This window comes from Entelurus aequoreus, linkage group LG11 (assembly GCF_033978785.1).
Source record: "Entelurus aequoreus isolate RoL-2023_Sb linkage group LG11, RoL_Eaeq_v1.1, whole genome shotgun sequence".
Classification (NCBI taxonomy): Eukaryota; Metazoa; Chordata; class Actinopteri; order Syngnathiformes; family Syngnathidae; genus Entelurus; species Entelurus aequoreus.
Genome location: NC_084741.1, coordinates 18,035,896 through 18,053,845, shown reverse-complemented (window position 1 = coordinate 18,053,845; position 17,950 = coordinate 18,035,896). Strand labels below are relative to the sequence as shown.

The window sequence follows — 17,950 nt, the reverse complement described above, 5'->3', positions numbered from 1 at the left end:
AAACGTGTCAACGCCTAATAATGTGTTTATGAGCGAGGACGAGCAGGTAGCGCCAAATCTATTTGTGGCCACAAACAAATGATTGTATGGGGGAAAAAAAAACGTTTTTTTGCAATTTTCTGTGGTAAACGTCAGTTCACTTCCTGTTCACTCTTCCTCTCGCAGACGTCCAAAATCAACCAGCAAATCGTGGCGTCAGACGGCGGCGACCGCAGCGCCTCGGTGGAGCTGAGCGTCATCATCACCAACGTCCACAACCAGCCCCCCCACTGGCAGCGGCCCGAGTACTGGGTCACCGTGCCGGAGAACACCGCCAGAGACGCCAAAATTGTGGTGAGCTCCTCTTGTTCCGCCGGGTCAGATGATAATAATAATAATAATAATAATTAAAGATGCAAGCAGCGTTGGTCGGGTCCGCATTTTGGCAGGTGCTAGTCCTAATTAGATCGCAATTTCCGCCAGTCCTGATGTGTGTAAAAAGTTTGGTGAGTTTTGAAGTATTTTAAGGGGGTCAAATTACAGCTCAAAGAGGCACAAATGAGTGTTTTTATGAAACTTTTGTTTTGAAGTTTTGCCAACTTCCTGTTGATTTTTGCTGAAGGATGTCAGTGTATGAAATGTAGCTCTAAGTCAGACCTACATAGAGGTTTTTGTTGCATGTCTCTACAATATTCGTACTGGGAGTTAGAGGAAGTTGTGTCTGTATTTTTTTCCTAGGTGCTGCGGCACAGTGGTTCTTTTCTTTGAAGGCTCGTAAAATCAAAACCGTAGCACGTATTACAACGCTTTCGCCAACTTTTAATCAGAAGGGTTCAATCTCTCTTCTGTAGAAGTTTGAAGCCGAAACAACAAACGCGCTCGGAGGAGATAATGTTTGATGTTTGGTGACCGGTTTTAACAAAAATTTTGTTTTGAAGGAGGGATAGCAAACTTCCTGTTGATTTTTGCTGAAGGATGTCAATCTATGAAATGTAGGTCTAAGTGAGACCTACGTAGAGGTTTTTATTTCGTGTCTCTAAGACGTTCCTACCGGAAGTTACAAGCAGTTTTGTCTGTGTTTTCCTCTGAGAAGCAGTTTTGTCTCTGTTTTATTCAAAAATTGCGCTAGAGCGCATTTTTGAGTTTTAGGGTTCGGTTTTTTATTTAGATCGCAATTTCCACCAGTCCTGATGTGTGTAAAAATTTTGGTGAGTTTTGAAGTATTTTAAGGGGGTCAAATTACAGCTCAAAGAGGCAAAAATTTGTGTTTTTAGTCATTTTTTGTGTTGAAGGGGAAATTGCCAACTTCCTGTTGGTTTTTGCCCGAGGATGTGAAATTATGAATTGTAGGTCTAAGTGAGACCTACATAGAGGTTTTTGTTTCATGTCTCTACAACCTTTTTAGTGGGAGTTACAGGCAGTTTGTTTGTTTTTTTTCCTAGGGGGCACTAGAGCGCAATTTTGATTTTTGGGGTTTGGTTTTTTTACTAAAGTGTGCTGTCCCAGTTTTTCTATGTGTGTATAAAATTTGGTGAGTTTTGAAGCATGTTAAGGGGGGCAAAGTAGTGCGCAAAGCTGCGGAATAATAATCAACCTTACAATTTCATTAGGTTCCTTTGTGTACAAAGGACTCCCTGTGGACCCTGTACAAAGGACTCCCTGTGGGAGTCCTTTGTACAGGGTACATGCGGACCCTAATAATAATAATAATTAAAGCTGCAAGCAGCGTTGGTCGGGTCCGCATTTTGGCAGGTGCTAGTCCTAATTAGATCGCAATTTCCGCCAGTCCTGATGTGTGTAAAAATTTCATGTCTCTAAGACGTTCCTACCGGAAGTTACAAGCAGTTTTGTCTGTGTTTTCCTCTGAGAAGCAGTTTTGTCTCTGTTTTATTCAAAAATTGCGCTAGAGCGCATTTTTGAGTTTTAGGGTTCGGTTTTTTATTTAGATCGCAATTTCCACCAGTCCTGATGTGTGTAAAAATTTTGGTGAGTTTTGAAGTATTTTAAGGGTGTCAAATTACAGCTCAAAGAGGCAAAAATTAGTGTTTTTAGTCATTTTTTGTGTTGAAGGGGAAATTGCCAACTTCCTGTTGGTTTTTGCCCGAGGATGTGAAATTATGAATTGTAGGTCTAAGTGAGACCTACATAGAGGTTTTTGTTTCATGTCTCTACGACCTTTTTAGTGGGAGTTACAGGCAGTTTGTTTGTTTTTTTTCCTAGGGGGCACTAGAGCGCAATTTTGATTTTTGGGGTTTGGTTTTTTTACTAAAGTGTGCTGTCCCAGTTTTTCTATGTGTGTATAAAATTTGGTGAGTTTTGAAGCATGTTAAGGGGGGCAAAGTAGTGCGCAAAGCTGCGGAATAATAATCAACCTTACAATTTCATTAGGTTCCTTTGTACCTGTACAAAGGACTCCCTGTGGGAGTCCTTTGTACAGGGTACATGCGGACCCTAATAATACATTTTATTTATAAGGCGCCTTTCTGGGCACTCAAGGACACCGTACAAAATCACAACAATAAAATAAAATTGGATAAAAATAAAAAAATAAATAAAAATGATGATGGTTGTGTTCAGCGGCCACTACATTAGGTACACCTGCACATGTGCTAATTAGCTGCTCCTTTTTCCCCCCCCCCCCCCCGCTATGGTGCTCTTCACACTGCGGAGGAACGGTAGTTTTAAATTTAGCTCGCTGTTAATTGCGTCGCTAACGAGGCAGAGGCAGGCACGTGCTGTCAGGTTGTTGTTGGGTTTTCTTTCACTGAGCCAATATTGACTTGCAGGTAGAATTAGATAAACAAGAACAGTAAACAGCTGGACTGAAAATCATGTTTTTTCAACATGATTTTTTTTAGGAAAACGTCGGACCAGTGACGACATAATGTTTTATGCGGCGCTAATGTTGTGGTTAATTTTGCGCCAAAAAAACATCAAGGGATTTCACAAACGCCTTTATTACGTGTGTCTAAAACAAACTTTGTAAAAAATGCTTCTACCGAGGTGGCATCTCTAACTGTTGCCAACAGGGCATTCCAGAGTACTGGAGCCTGGATAGAAAACGCTGGAGGGTCTCCAGGCCTTTTTAGGGCTCTGGGAACCTGAGTGCTTGGAACGTAGGTTTCTGGACGTAACATAAGGTAATAATTATAATAATTAGAGATGTCCGACAATGGCTTTTTGCTGATATACGATATTCCGATATTGTCCAACTCTTAATTACTGATTCCGATATCAACCGATACCGATATATACAGTTGTGGAATTAACACATTACAGTGTTTCCCACACATTCATTTATTTGTGGCGGCCCGCCACGAAAGAATTATGTCCGCCACAAATAGATTTTTCTGCTTTTTTTTTTTTTTTTTTTTTTGTTGTATTTTTTATTTTATTTTTTTTGTCCTGTCCAGCTTCTCAGGCAAATCTTATAGTTGATGTAGATGCCCATATAGGCTGTTCAGATTTACTTTACAAAAGAGAAGTGTAGGATACTTCTCTTGTTGCCTTATTTGTATTTGACCACTACTGTTTTCTGTTTATTTGTTACTGACTGTGGCAGGACACCTCCGCCTCTGTTTCACTTTATGTTGCTGGTAAATAATATGGTTGTAGTAGTAGGCTAAAGTTAAATTATTTAGTATGCACTAATTAAAGGGGCACAGCTTTAAGAGACATTTTAGCTTTTATATTTTATAAGATATATTTTTTGTAAGAACCACAATTAATAAATATATTTCAGTGAATAACTTATTGTTCAAATCTGTATATAAATATGTACATAAAGTGTTGTAATTATATTGTAAAATGGATGGACGTTTAAAACAAAACTGTTATTATTAATTAGTAAGTATACATTTTTTGAGCCTTTTTAGAGAAAATCATATCATTGTAGTAAATTATGCAAATTTCTCGATGATGTCATGGTGACCACGCCCATAGCCACGTCCCCACCGCCACAGGTATATTGGCAGTTTATGGGAAACACTGCATTATTATGCCTAATTTTGTTGTGATGCCCCGCTGGATGCATTAAACAATGTAACAAGGTTTTCCAAAATAAATCAACTCAAGTTATGTAAAAAAAAATGCCAACATGGCACTGCCATATTTATTATTGAAGTCACAAAGTGCATTATTTTTTTTTAACATGCCTCAAAACAGCAGCTTGGAATTTGGGACATGCTCTCCCTGAGAGAGCATGAGGAGGTTGAGGTGGGCGGGGTTGAGGTGGGGGGGGCGGGTTATGGGTTCGCGGGGGGTGTATATTGTAGCGTCCCGGAAGAGTTAGTGCTGCAAGGGGTTCTGGGTATTTGTTCTGTTGTATTCATGTTGTGTTACGGTGCGGATGTTCTCCCGAAATGTGTTTGTCATTCTTGTTTGGTGTGGGTTCACAGTGTGGCGCATATTTGTAACAGTGTTAAAGTTGTTTATATGGTCACCCTCAGTGTGACCTGTATGGCTGTTGACCAAGTATGCGTTGCATTCACTTGTGTGTGTGAAAAGCCGTAGATATTATGTGATTGGGCCGGCACGCAAAGGCAGTGCCTTTAAGGTTTATTGGCGCTCTCTACGTCCGTGTATCACTCCGTACAGCGGTGTTTTAAAAAGTAATTTATTTTACTTTTTGAAACCGATACCGATAATTTCCGATATTACATTTTAAAGCATTTATCGGCCGATAATATCGGCAGTCCCGATATTATCGGACATCTCTAATAATAATGAATAAATATCCATTCTTACCGTACATTGCTTTTTAACTAAAGTACTGGGACAGCTATAGAAAGTGAAAAGTTCTGGAAAAACAGGACTTTGGACTGTGTCCATTTGTGAGGCCACCGTTGTAGTCCTTCCACACCAAAACTCCTTCAAGCCTGACTTCACGATGCTTGCTTTGAGCACTGGAAGCTGAAAGACGTTCCCCAAAGAGTTGTCCAAAATGCCTTTGTATGAAAATCCGGGGCACATCAGTTTAGGACTCTAAACCTCTCATTCATGGCGTAGTGGGTAGAGCAGCCGTGCCAGAAACCTGAGAGTTGCAGGTTCGCTCCCCGCCTCTTACCATCCAAATCGCTGCCGTTGTGTCCTTGGGCAGGGCACTTCACCCTTGCCCCCGGTGCTGCTCACACTGGTGAATGACTGATGATTGATAGGTGGTGGTCTGAGGGGCCGTTGGCGCAAACTGGCAGCCACGCTTCCGTCAGTCTACCCCAGGGCAGCTGTGGCTATGAAAGTAGCTTACCACCACCACCAGGTGTGAATGAATGATGGCTTCTCACTTCTCTGTGAAGCACTTTGAGTGTCTAGAAAAGCGCCATATAAATCTAATCCATTATTATTAATTATAAATCATGGATCAAAAATCTGTGTCCCAACACTTTTGTCCATGTGGTGTACTCATGTAGCCACATGCTCTTCCTGTAATGCGAGCGCCTCCCTGGGACAACATGTGAGGTGTGTGGTGAGGAGCACGGTGGTGCGGCTGAGAGTGTTTCTATGTTTTAAGTGCTCGGACAGCATTTCTCACTCAGCCTCCTCCTGCGTCAGCGCCAGGAAACATGGTACATGGTACCTTCCCTGGAAACATTGCTGGGATTTGTATCTCTTTTTGCAGACCTGGGCCAAGGTCGCTTTATTATTCTTAAAGGCCTACTGAAATGACTTTTTTTTTATTTAAACGGGCATAGCAGATCCATTCTGTGTGTCATACTTGATCATTTCGCGATATTGCCATATTTTTGCTGAAAGGATTTAGTAGAGAACATCGACGATAAAGTTCGCAACTTTTGCTCGCTGATAAAAAAAACCTTGCCTGTACCGCAAGTAGCGTGACGCCACAGGTTGAAAGGCTCCTCACATCTGCACATTGTATTCAATGCAGCAAGAGCGATTTGGACCGAGAAAGCGACGATTACCCCATTAATTTGAGCGAGGATGAAAGATTTGTGGTCGCCTAGACTACTGCAATGCACTTTATGCTGGCATTAGCCAAAAAGCTCTCTCCCGGTTGCAGTTAGTCCAGAACGCGGCAGCACGACTTTTAACAGGGGCCAGGAAACGTGAGCATATAACCCCAATTCTTCGGAGTTTGCACTGGCTCCCTGTTCATTTTAGAATTGATTTTAAATCCTTGCTGTTTGTTTTTAAAGCTTTACATGGACTGGCACCTCAGTATATCTCGGACCTCATCCAAATTTACACTCCTGCGCGCGCTCTGAGGTCCGAGAGCCAGCTCCAGCTCGTGGTGCCCAGGACGAGACTTAAAACCAGGGGAGACAGGGCCTTCTCTGTGGTCGGCCCTAAACTCTGGAACACTCTGCCCCTCCATGTTCAAACTGCTCCCACAGTGGAGTGTTTTAAGTCTCGTCTAAAGACCCACTTTTATTCTTTGGCTTTTAACACTACGTGAGTTGTGTGGTCTTCTGTCCTCTGTTGTCCTGTGTGGTTAGGGTTAGGGTTATAAATTTTGATGTCTATTTTACTGTTTTAATTGGTTTCACCCTTTAAAATCGTTTTTAATCATATTTATTTTTTATATTGTCTCTGTATTGGTTTTCTATTCATTTATTCTTTGTTTTTATTCAGTCATTGGTGTAGCATAATATTGTTTTTAATATTGTTTTTAATATAGTTTTTAATATTGTTTTTAATATTGTTTTTAACATGGCTGTGCAGCACTTTGGAAACATTCTTGTTGTGTAAATGTGCTATATAAATAAAGTGGATTGGATTGGATTGGATGAGGAACGTGAGAGTGAAGGACTAGCGTGCAGTGCAGGACGTATCTTTTTTCGCTCTGACCGTAACTTAGGTACAAGGGCTCATTGGATTCCACACTTTCTCCTTTTTCTATTGTGGATCACGGATTTGTATTTCAAACCACCTCGGATACTATATCCTCTTGAAAATGAGAGTCGAGAACGCGAAATGGACATTCACAGTGACTTTTATCTCCACGACAATACATCGGCGAAGCTCTTTAGCTACGGAGCTAACGTGATAGCACATCGGGTTTAAATGCAGATAGAAACAAAATAAATAAACCCCTGACTGGAAGGATAGACAGAAGATCAACAATACTATTAAACCATGGACATGTAACCACACGGTTAATGCTTTCCAGCCTGGCGAAGCTTAACAATACTGTTGCTAACGACGCCATTGAAGCTAACTTAGCAACGGGACCTCTACAGAGCTATGCTAAAACATTAGCTATCCATATACGCCAGCCCTCATCTGCTCATCAACACCCGTGCTCACCTGCGTTCCAGCGATCGACGTAGCGACGATAATAGATGCGGTCGGCGGCCCGGAGACGGAGGAAGTCAAGGAGGTCGGCGGCTAGCACGTCTGCTATCCATCTCAAAGTCCTCCTGGTTGTGTTGCTGTAGTTCGCCGCTAATACACCGATCCCACCTACAACTTTCTTCTTTGCAGTCTTCATTGTTCATTAAACAAACTGCAAAAGATTCACCAACACAGATGTCCAGAATACTGTGGAATTTTGAGATGAAAACAGAGCTTTTTTGTATTGGATACAATGTGTCCGAATACTTCCGTTTCAACGATTGACGTCACGCGCATACGTCATCATACATAGACGTTTTCAACCGGAAGTTTAGCGGGAAATTTAAAATTGCACTTTATAAGTTAACCCGGCCGTATTGGCATGTGTTGCAATGTTAAGATTTCATCATTGATATATAAACTATCAGACTGCGTGGTCGGTAGGAGTGGCTTTCAGTAGGCCTTTAAGTGGAGAAGACATAGAGCAGGAGTCCCTAAATTGTTTGACTCAATGGCTGGACCACATTGGGCTATGTGTGTGTGTGTGTGTGTGTGTGTGTGTGTGTGTGTGTGTGTGTGTGTGTGTGTGTGTGTGTGTGTGTGTGTGTGTGTGTGTGTGTGTGTGTGTGTGTGTGTGTGTGTGTGTGTGTGTGTGTGTGTGTGTGTGTGTGTGTGTGTGTGTGTGTGTGTGTGTGTGTGTGTAAATAATATTTATATATACACAGTCGCAATCAAAAGTTTACATACACTTGTAAAGAACATAATTTCATGGCTGTCTTGAGTTTCCAATACTTTTTTTTATTTATTAAAGGCCTCACCTTTTCTCCTCCAAACATATTGCTGGGTATTGTGGCCAAACAGCTCCATTTTTGTTTCATCTGACATCACATGGACAAAGATAAGACCTTCTGGAGGAAAGTTCTGTGGTCAGATGAAACAAAAATGGAGCTGTTTGGCCACAATACCCAGCAATATGTTTGGAGGAGAAAAGGTGAGGCCTTTAATCCCAGGAACACCACACCTACCGTCAAGCATGGTGGTGGTAGTATTATGCTCTGGGCCTGTTTTGCTGCCAATGGAACTGGTGCTTTACAGAGAGTAAATGGGACAGTGAAAAAGGAGGATTACCTCCAAATTCTGCAGTACAACCTAAAATTATCAGCCCGGAGGTTGGGTCTTGGGCGCAGTTGAGTGTTCCAACAGGACAATCACCCCAAACACACGTCAAAAGTGGTAAAGGAATGGCTAAATCAGGATAGAATTAAGGTTTTAGAATGACCTTCCCAAAGTCCCAATGCTGAAGAAACAAGTCCATGTCAGAAAACCAACACATTTAGCTGAACTGCACCAATTTTGTCAAGAGGAGTGGCCAAAAATTCAACCAGAAACTTGCCAGAAGCTTGTGGATGGCTACCAAAAGCACCTTATTGCAGTGAAACTTGCCAAGGGACATGTAAGCAATTATTAACATTGCTGTATGTATACTTTTGACCCAGCACATTTGCTCACATTTTCAGTAGACCCATAATAAATTCATAAAAGAACCAAACTTAATGAATGTTTTTTGTGACCAACAAGTATGTGCTCCAATCACTCTATCACAAAAAAATAAGAGTTGTAGAAATTATTGGAAACTCTAGACAGCCATGACATTATGTTCTTTATAAGTGTATGTAAACTTTTGACCACGACTGTATATATTTAAATATTTATATATATATATACTGTATATATATATGTATATATATATATATATATATATATATATATATATATATATATATATATATATATATATATATATATATATATATATATATATATATATATATATATATATATATATATACATATACATATATATGTGTATATACATATATATATATATATATACGTGTATATATGTGTGTGTATATATATATATATATATATATATATATATATATATGTATATATATATATATTATATATATATATATATGTATATGTGTATGTGTATATATATATGTGTGTGTATATATATATATATATATATATATATATATATATATATATATATATATATATATATATATATATATATATATATATATATATGTGTATGTGTATATATATATGTGTGTATATATATATATATATATATGGGTGTGTGTGTATATATATATATATATATATATATATATATATATATATATATATATATATATATATATATATATATATATATATATATATATATATATATATATATATATATATCCACAAGCTTCTGGTTGAATTTTTGACCACTCCTCTTGACAAAACTGGTGCAGTTCAGCTAAATGTGTTGGTTTTCTGACATGGACTTGTTTCTTCAGCATTGTCCACACGTTTAAGTCAGGACTTTGGGAAGGCCATTCTAAAACCTTCATTCTAGCCTGATTTAGCCATTCCTTTACCACTTTTGACATGTGTTTGACGTCATTGTCCTGTTGGAACCGCGCCCAAGACCCAAACTCCGGGCTGATGATTTTAGATAGTGAACGACTGAGCATTTCATGGAAGCTGCTTTTATACCCAATCATGGCACCCACCTGTTCCCCATTAGCCCGTTCACCTGTGGGATGTTCCAAATAAGCGTTTGATGAGCATTCCTCAACTTTCTCAGTCTTTTTTGCCACTTGTGCCAGGCATCAAACAGTAACAAAGTTCACCAGTTCGAACGTTAAGTATCTTGTCTTTGCAGTCTATTCAATTGAATATTGTCATGATCCGTGGCCCGGATCATGTTTTGGTATTCCCGATTAGTTTTGGACTCCCTCGGTTCCTGTTTTGTGTACCCTTGAGTTTGTTTTGGTTACCATGGTTGCTTATTGTTTTCACCTGCCTCTGATTGGGGTTCGGGACGCTCACCTGTTCCCCGAGCACTAATCAGAGGCATTATTTAGGCCTGCCTTTGCCGGTCAGTCGGCCTGCCTTCTTTGTTTGCTTCATGCTCCTGTTACGTGAGGATTGCTTGTCTCTAGTCTATGCTAAGTAGTAGCCTCGGCACGTTTTTCCTCTGACTTGTTTTCCATTTTTGGTACTTGTTTGATTTAAAAAATAAATCTTGTTCCTACCTGCAAGTCCTGTCCGGAGTGGTCCGTTTGCATCCCGGGGTAACAACCCCCGCACCTAACAAATATAAGTTGAAAAGGATTTGCAAATCATTGTATTTTGTTTTTATTTACCATTTACAAAACGTGCCAACTTCACTGGTTTGGGGTTTTGTAAATTGGTGTAGTTTTGAATTGTGTATGGTGCTTGGACATTTGTTATAATGTCCACATAGTTCAGTGTGTTTTCTACCACAAGTATTAACTTTCTGTGTTGGTTTTGGATTATTTTGACCGTGGGTGGGAAAGGTTGTTTGAATTGGTTCCCATGCAATTTCAATACGGTATGGCGTAATGCTCACTAACCATATTGAAAACATCCGTTAGATGGCAGCACATTTACAATGTTTTAAGTTTAATATTGTAAAATATTAACTTGGGACTTGCGGCGGACCGGATTGTGGGCGCTTTTGACCTGGATCCGGCCTGCGGGCTGTGGTTTGGAGACCCTTGATGTAGAGTTGTGATGGTCGTGTAATAGAAATACCGTAATTTTCGGACTATAAGTTGCAGTTTTTTTCATAGTTTGGCCGGGGGTGTGACTTTATTAATTATTAACACATTACCGTAAAATATCAAATAATATTATTAACTCATTCACGTAGAGACTAGACGTATAAGAGTTCATGGGATTTAGCGATTAGGAGTGACAGATTGTTTGGTAAACGTATAGCATGTTCTATATGTTATAGTTATTTGAATGACTCTTACCATAATATGTTACGTTAACATACCAGGCACCTTCTCAGTTGGTTATTTATGCTTCATATAACATACACTTATTCAGCCTGTTGTTCACTATTCTTTATTTATTTTAAATTGCCTTTCAAATGTCTATTCTTGGTGTTGGCTTTTATCAAATAAATGTCCCCAAAAAATGCGACTTATACTCCAGTGCGACTTATATATAGATAGATAGTACTTTATTGATTCCTTCAGGAGAGTTCCCTCAGGAAAATTTAAATATATATTTGTTTCCTTCTTTATTATGCATTTTCGGCCGGTGCGATTTATACTCCGGAGTGACTTATACTCCGAAAAATACGATAGAACAGTTTAAGAAAAACCTTTCTCAACTAGCTATTGCAAGGAATTTAGGGATTTCACCATCTACGGTCCGTAATATCATCAAAGGGTTCAGAAAATCTGGAGAAATCACTGCACGTAAGCAGCTAAGCCCGTGACCTTCGATCCCTCAGGCTGTACTGCATCGACAAGCGACATCAGTGTGTAAAGGATATCACCACATGGGCTCAGGAACACTTCAGAAACCCACTGTCAGTAACTGCAGTTGGTCGCTACATCTGTAAGTGCAAGTTAAAACTCTCCTATGCAAGGCGAAAACCGTTTATCAACAACACCCAGAAACGCCGTCGGATTCGCTGGGCCTGAGCTCATCTAAGATGGACTGATACAAAGTGGAAAAGTGTTCTGTGGTCTGACGAGTCCACATTTCAAATTGTTTTTGGAAACTGTGGACGTCGTGTCCTCCGGAACAAAGAGGAAAAGAACCATCCGGATTGTTATAGGCACAAAGTTGAAAAGCCAGCATCTGTGATGGTATGGGGGTGTATTAGTGCCCAAGACATGGGTAACTTACACATCTGTGAAGGCACCATTAATGCTGAAATGTACATACAGGTTTTGGAGCAACATATGTTGCCATCCAAGCAACGTTACCATGGACGCCCCTGCTTATTTCAGCAAGACAATGCCAAGCCACGTGTTACATCAACGTGGCTTCATAGTAAAAGAGTGCGGGTACTAGACTGGCCTGCCTGTAGTCCAGACCTGTCTCCCATTGAAAATGTGTGGCGCATTATGAAGCCTAAAATAGCACAACGGAGACCCCCGGACTGTTGAACAACTTAAGCTGTACATCAAGCAAGAATGGGAAAGAATTCCACCTGAGAAGCTTCAAAAATGTGTCTCCTCAGTTCCCAAACCTTTGGTGAACATGCCCTTTCCCAACTACTTTGGCACGTGTTGCAGCCATGAAATTCTAAGTTAATTATTATTTGAAAAAAAAAAAAAAGTTTGAGTTTGAACATCAAATATGTTGTCTTTGTAGTGCATTCAACTGAATATGGGTTGAAAAGGATTTGCAAATCATTGTATTCCGTTTATATTTACATCTAACACAATTTCCCAACTCATATGGAAACGGGGTTTGTATTATTATTATTATTATTCTGATAGTGTCCACCAAAAGTAAGCATTATTACCTGATCATGAAATGAGACAGAAGTTTCGTTGCACTTCTGCGGTTCTAAGAATCTTCCAGCATGTTTTTTTCCGAAGACACATCTCTTGGCAGCAAGAGTCCCAATTGTGTAGTTTTTTCCTTCTCCGTGAAAGCATCATGTCCTTAGAAGGAACGAGCCGCGCGCTCAAAAGTCCACAAGCACTTGTTTTCTTTCCACCTGTCGCCATGGCGACACTCTGAACTTCGTCAGAGGCGCCGTGAAGATGAACGACCACCAAAAGTTTTGTCAGAAGCAGGATGAGCTGGTCTCCTCTCTGCACGGCTACATTTTCCCCATGTCACTAATATACATATACATATATTGTTTCCATCAACTTAAAGCTGTAAATGACCTTAATGTATCCCTCCAGGCATCCTCTAATTCAGGGCTTTACAAACTTAGGTGTTCTGAAAAACAATTTTTTTTTAGCCTCTATGGCTTCCCTCGAATTTGGTCCCGGGGACCCAGAAGTGCGTAAGTCATAAAAATTTTAAAAATGAGAAATAAATCATTTTTAAAAGATTTTAACCCTGAAAGGGACAAGCGGTACAAAGTGGATGGATGGATTATTCAACGTTTAAATCTCCAGATCAACTTCAGGTCTATCTGTTAATATTAGGTGTATTTATTTTTTATCTTGTATGCCCTTTTCGTCAAAAAAAACAGTTTTTAACGGCAAAAAATGCAATATTTGCCCCCCAAGAAATTTCAAAGTGGATTACTTGATGTGAAATACCTTAAATAATTGAATAATATAAAATAATACCACTGATTTTAATACTTTATTATTTTTTGAGCACTGACAATTTGAGCAAACACACACAATATGCAATATTTTCCCCAAAAAATATTTCCAATTGTTATTGAAATTAATAAAAGTAATTGAAGCCTTGAATAGGTCAATAATTAAAAACAACATAGATGTTTTATCTATTTATTGTTTTAACAATAACAGCATTAAAGAAAATAACAGCCTGCATGGGAGCTTTGTGTTAATAAAGCCAACATTTTCTTGTTACCTTTTTGCTCTTTTTATTTCACTTTTTTCATGTGTTTTTATAGAGCAAACACACACAATATGCAATATTTTTCCCAAAAATATTTCCAATTGTTATTGAAATTAATAAAAGTAATTGGAGCCTTGAATAGGTCAATAATTAAAAACAACATTGTTTTTTTGTTTTTTTTAAGCAATAACAGCATTAAAAAAAATAACAGCCTGCATGGGAGCTTTGTGTTAGTAAAATCAACATTTTCTTGTTACCTTTTTTGCTCTTTTCATTCCACTTTTTTCATGTTTTTATAGGGCAAACACACACAATATGCAATATTTTCCCCCAAAAATATTTCCAATTGTTATTGAAATTTATACAAGTAATTGAAGCCTTGAATAGGTCAATAATTAAAAACAACATTGATTTTTTTTTTTTTTTTTTAGCAATAACAGCTTCAAAGAAAATAACAGCCTGCATGGGAGCTTTGTGTTAATAAAGTAAAAAAAAATTCTTGTTACCTTTTTGCTCTTTTTATTTCACTTTTTTCATGTGTTTTTATAGAGCAAACACACACAATATGCAATATTTTTCCCAAAAATATTTCCAATTGTTATTGAAATTAATAAAAGTAATTGGAGCCTTGAATAGGTCAATAATTAAAAACAACATTTTTGTTTTTGTTTTTTTTAAGCAATAACAGCTTTAAAGAAAATAACAGCCTGCATGGGAGCCTTGTGTTAATAAATTTAAAAAAAATGTGTTACCTTTTTTGGTCTTTTTATTCCACTTTTGTAATGTGTTTTTATAGGGCAAACACACACAATATTCAATATTTTCCCCAAAAATATTTCCAATTGTTACTGAAATTAATACAAGTAATTGGAGCCTTGAATAGGTCAATAATTAAAAACATTGATTTTTATTTTTATTTTTTTAATTTTTTTTAGCAATAACAGCTTTAAAGAAAATAACAGCCTGCATGGGAGCTTTGTGTTAATAAAGTCAACATTTTTTTTAACCTTTTTTGCTCTTTTCATTCCACTTTTTTCATGTTTTTATAGGGCAAACACACACACTATGCAATATTTTCCCTAAAAAATATTTCCAATTGTTATTGAAATTAATACAAGTAATTGAAGCCTTGAATAGGTCAATAATTAAAAACAACATTGATTTTTTATTTTTTTTTAGCAATAACAGCTTCAAAGAAAATAACAGCCTGCATGGGAGCTTTGTGTTAATAAAGTAAAACAAATTCTTGTTACCTTTTTGCTCTTTTTATTTCACTTTTTAATGTTTTTTTATAGGGCAAACACACACAATATGCAATATTTTCCCCAAAAAATATTTCCAATTGTTATTGAAATTAAAAAAAGTAATTGGAGCCTTGAATAGGTCAATAATTAAAAACAACATTTTTTTTTTTTTTTTTTTTTTAAGCAATAACAGCTTTAAAGAAAATAACAGCCTGCATGGGAGCCTTGTGTTAATAAATTCAAAAAAAATGTGTTACCTTTTTTGGTCTTTTTATTCCACTTTTATAATGTGTTTTTATAGGGCAAACACACAATATTCAATATTTTCCCCAAAAATATTTCCAATTGTTATTGAAATTAATACAAGTAATTGGAGCCTTGAATAGGTCAATAATTAAAAACATTGATTTTTATTTTTATTTTTTTTAATTTTTTTTAGCAATAACAGCTTTAAAGAAAATAACAGCCTGCAAGGGAGCTTTGTGTTAATAAAGTCAACATTTTTTTTAACCTTTTTTGCTCTTTTTATTCCACTTTTTTCATGTTTTCATAGGGCAAACACACACACTATGCAATATTTTCCCCAGAAATATTTCCAATTGTTATTGAAATTAATAAAAGTAATTGGAGCCTTGAATAGGTCAATAATTAAAAACAACATAGATTTTTATTTTTTATTTTTAGCAATAACAGCTTTAAAGAAAATAACAGCCTGCATGGGAGCTTTGTGTTAATAAAGTCAACATTTTCTTGTTACCTTTTTTGCTCTTTTTATTCCACTTTTTTAATGTGTTTTTATAGGGAAAACACACACAATATGCAATATGTTCCCTAAAAATATTTCTAATTGTTATTGAAATTAATAAATGTAATTGGAGCCTTGAATAGGTCAATAATTAAAAACATTGATTTTTTTAATTATTTTTTTTTAGCAATAACAGCTTTAAAGAAAATAACAGCCTGCATGGGAGCTTTGTGTTAATAAAGTCAACATCTTCTTGTTACCTTTTTTGCTCTTTTTATTCCACTTTTTTTATGTGTTTTTATAGGGCAAACACACACAATATGCAATGTTTTCCCCAAAAATATTTCCAATTGTTATTGAAATTAGTAAAAGTAATTGGAGCCTTTAATAGGTCAATAATTAAAAACAACATTGATTTTTATTTTTTTATTTTTTTTTTAGCAATAACAGCATTAAAAAAAATAACAGCCTGCATGGGAGCTTTGTGTTAATAAAGTCAACATTTTCTTGTTACCTTTTTTGCTCTTTTTATTCCACTTTCTTATTGTGTTTTTATAGGGCAAACACACACAATATGCAATATGTTCCCCAAAAATATTTCCAATTGTTATTGAAATTAATAAAAGTAATTGGAGCCTTTAGTAGGTCAATAATTAAAAACAACATTGATTTTTTTGTTTTTGTTTTAAAGCAATAACAGCTTTAAAGAAAATAACAGCCTGCATGGGAGCTTTGTGTTAATAAAGTCAACATTTTCTTGTTACCTTTTTTGCTCTTTTTATTCCACTTTTTTCATGTGTTTTTATAGGGCAAACACACACAATATGCAATATGTTCCCCAAAAATATTTCCAATTGTTATTGAAATTAATAAAAGTAATTGGAGCCTTTAATAGGTCAATAATTAAAAACAACATTGATTTTTATTTTTTTATTTTTTTTTTAGCAATAACAGCATTAAAAAAAATAACAGCCTGCATGGGAGCTTTGTGTTAATAAAGTCAACATTTTCTTGTTACCTTTTTTGCTCTTTTTATTCCACTTTCTTATTGTGTTTTTATAGGGCAAACACACACAATATGCAATATGTTCCCCAAAAATATTTCCAATTGTTATTGAAATTAATAAAAGTAATTGGAGCCTTCAGTAGGTCAATAATTAAAAACAACATTGATTTTTTTGTTTTTGTTTTAAAGCAATAACAGCTTTAAAGAAAATAACAGCCTGCATGGGAGCTTTGTGTTAATAAAGTCAACATTTTCTTGTTACCTTTTTTGCTCTTTTTATTCCACTTTTTTCATGTGTTTTTATAGGGCAAACACACACAATATGCAATATGTTCCCCAAAAATATTTCCAATTGTTATTGAAATTAATAAAAGTAATTGGAGCCTTTAATAGGTCAATAATTAAAAACAACATTGATTTTTATTTTTTTATTTTTTTTTTAGCAATAACAGCATTAAAAAAAATAACAGCCTGCATGGGAGCTTTGTGTTAATAAAGTCAACATTTTCTTGTTACCTTTTTTGCTCTTTTTATTCCACTTTCTTATTGTGTTTTTATAGGGCAAACACACACAATATGCAATATGTTCCCCAAAAATATTTCCAATTGTTATTGAAATTAATAAAAGTAATTGGAGCCTTCAGTAGGTCAATAATTAAAAACAACATTGATTTTTTTGTTTTTGTTTTAAAGCAATAACAGCTTTAAAGAAAATAACAGCCTGCATGGGAGCTTTGTGTTAATAAAGTCAACATTTTCTTGTTACCTTTTTTGCTCTTTTTATTCCACTTTTTTCATGTGTTTTTATAGGGCAAACACACACAATATGCAATATGTTCCCCAAAAATATTTCCAATTGTTATTGAAATTAATAAAAGTAATTGGAGCTTTGAATAGGTCAATAATTAAAAACAACATTGATTTTTAAAATAAATTTTTAGCAATAACAGCATTAAAAAAAATAACAGCCTGCATGGGAGCTTTGTGTTAATAAAGTCAACATTTTCTTGTTACCTTTTTTGCTCTTTTTATTCCACTTTTGTAATGTGTGTTTTTAGGGCAAACATACACAATATGCAATATTTTTCCCAAAAATATTTCCAATTGTTATTGAAATTAATAAAAGTAATTGGAGCCTTGAATAGGTCAATAATTAAAAACAACATTGTTTTTTTTGTTTTTTTTAAGCAATAACAGCTTTAAAGAAAATAACAGCCTGCATGGGAGCTTTGTGTTAATAAAGTCAACATTTTCTTGTTACCCTTTTTGCTCTTTTTATTCCACTTTTTTCTTGTGTTT

General features: G+C 36.3%; 1 protein-coding gene across 1 annotated transcript in view; it reads left to right on the top strand.

The window, feature by feature from the left end:
* Positions 1-17,950, top strand: part of si:dkey-22o22.2 (neural-cadherin) — a 367,974-nt gene that overhangs the window by 243,180 nt on the left and 106,844 nt on the right. The window contains exon 15 of the mRNA XM_062062641.1: positions 166-333. Within this exon, the coding sequence (XP_061918625.1) occupies positions 166-333 (168 nt within the window). The remainder of the gene's footprint in view (positions 1-165; positions 334-17,950) is intronic.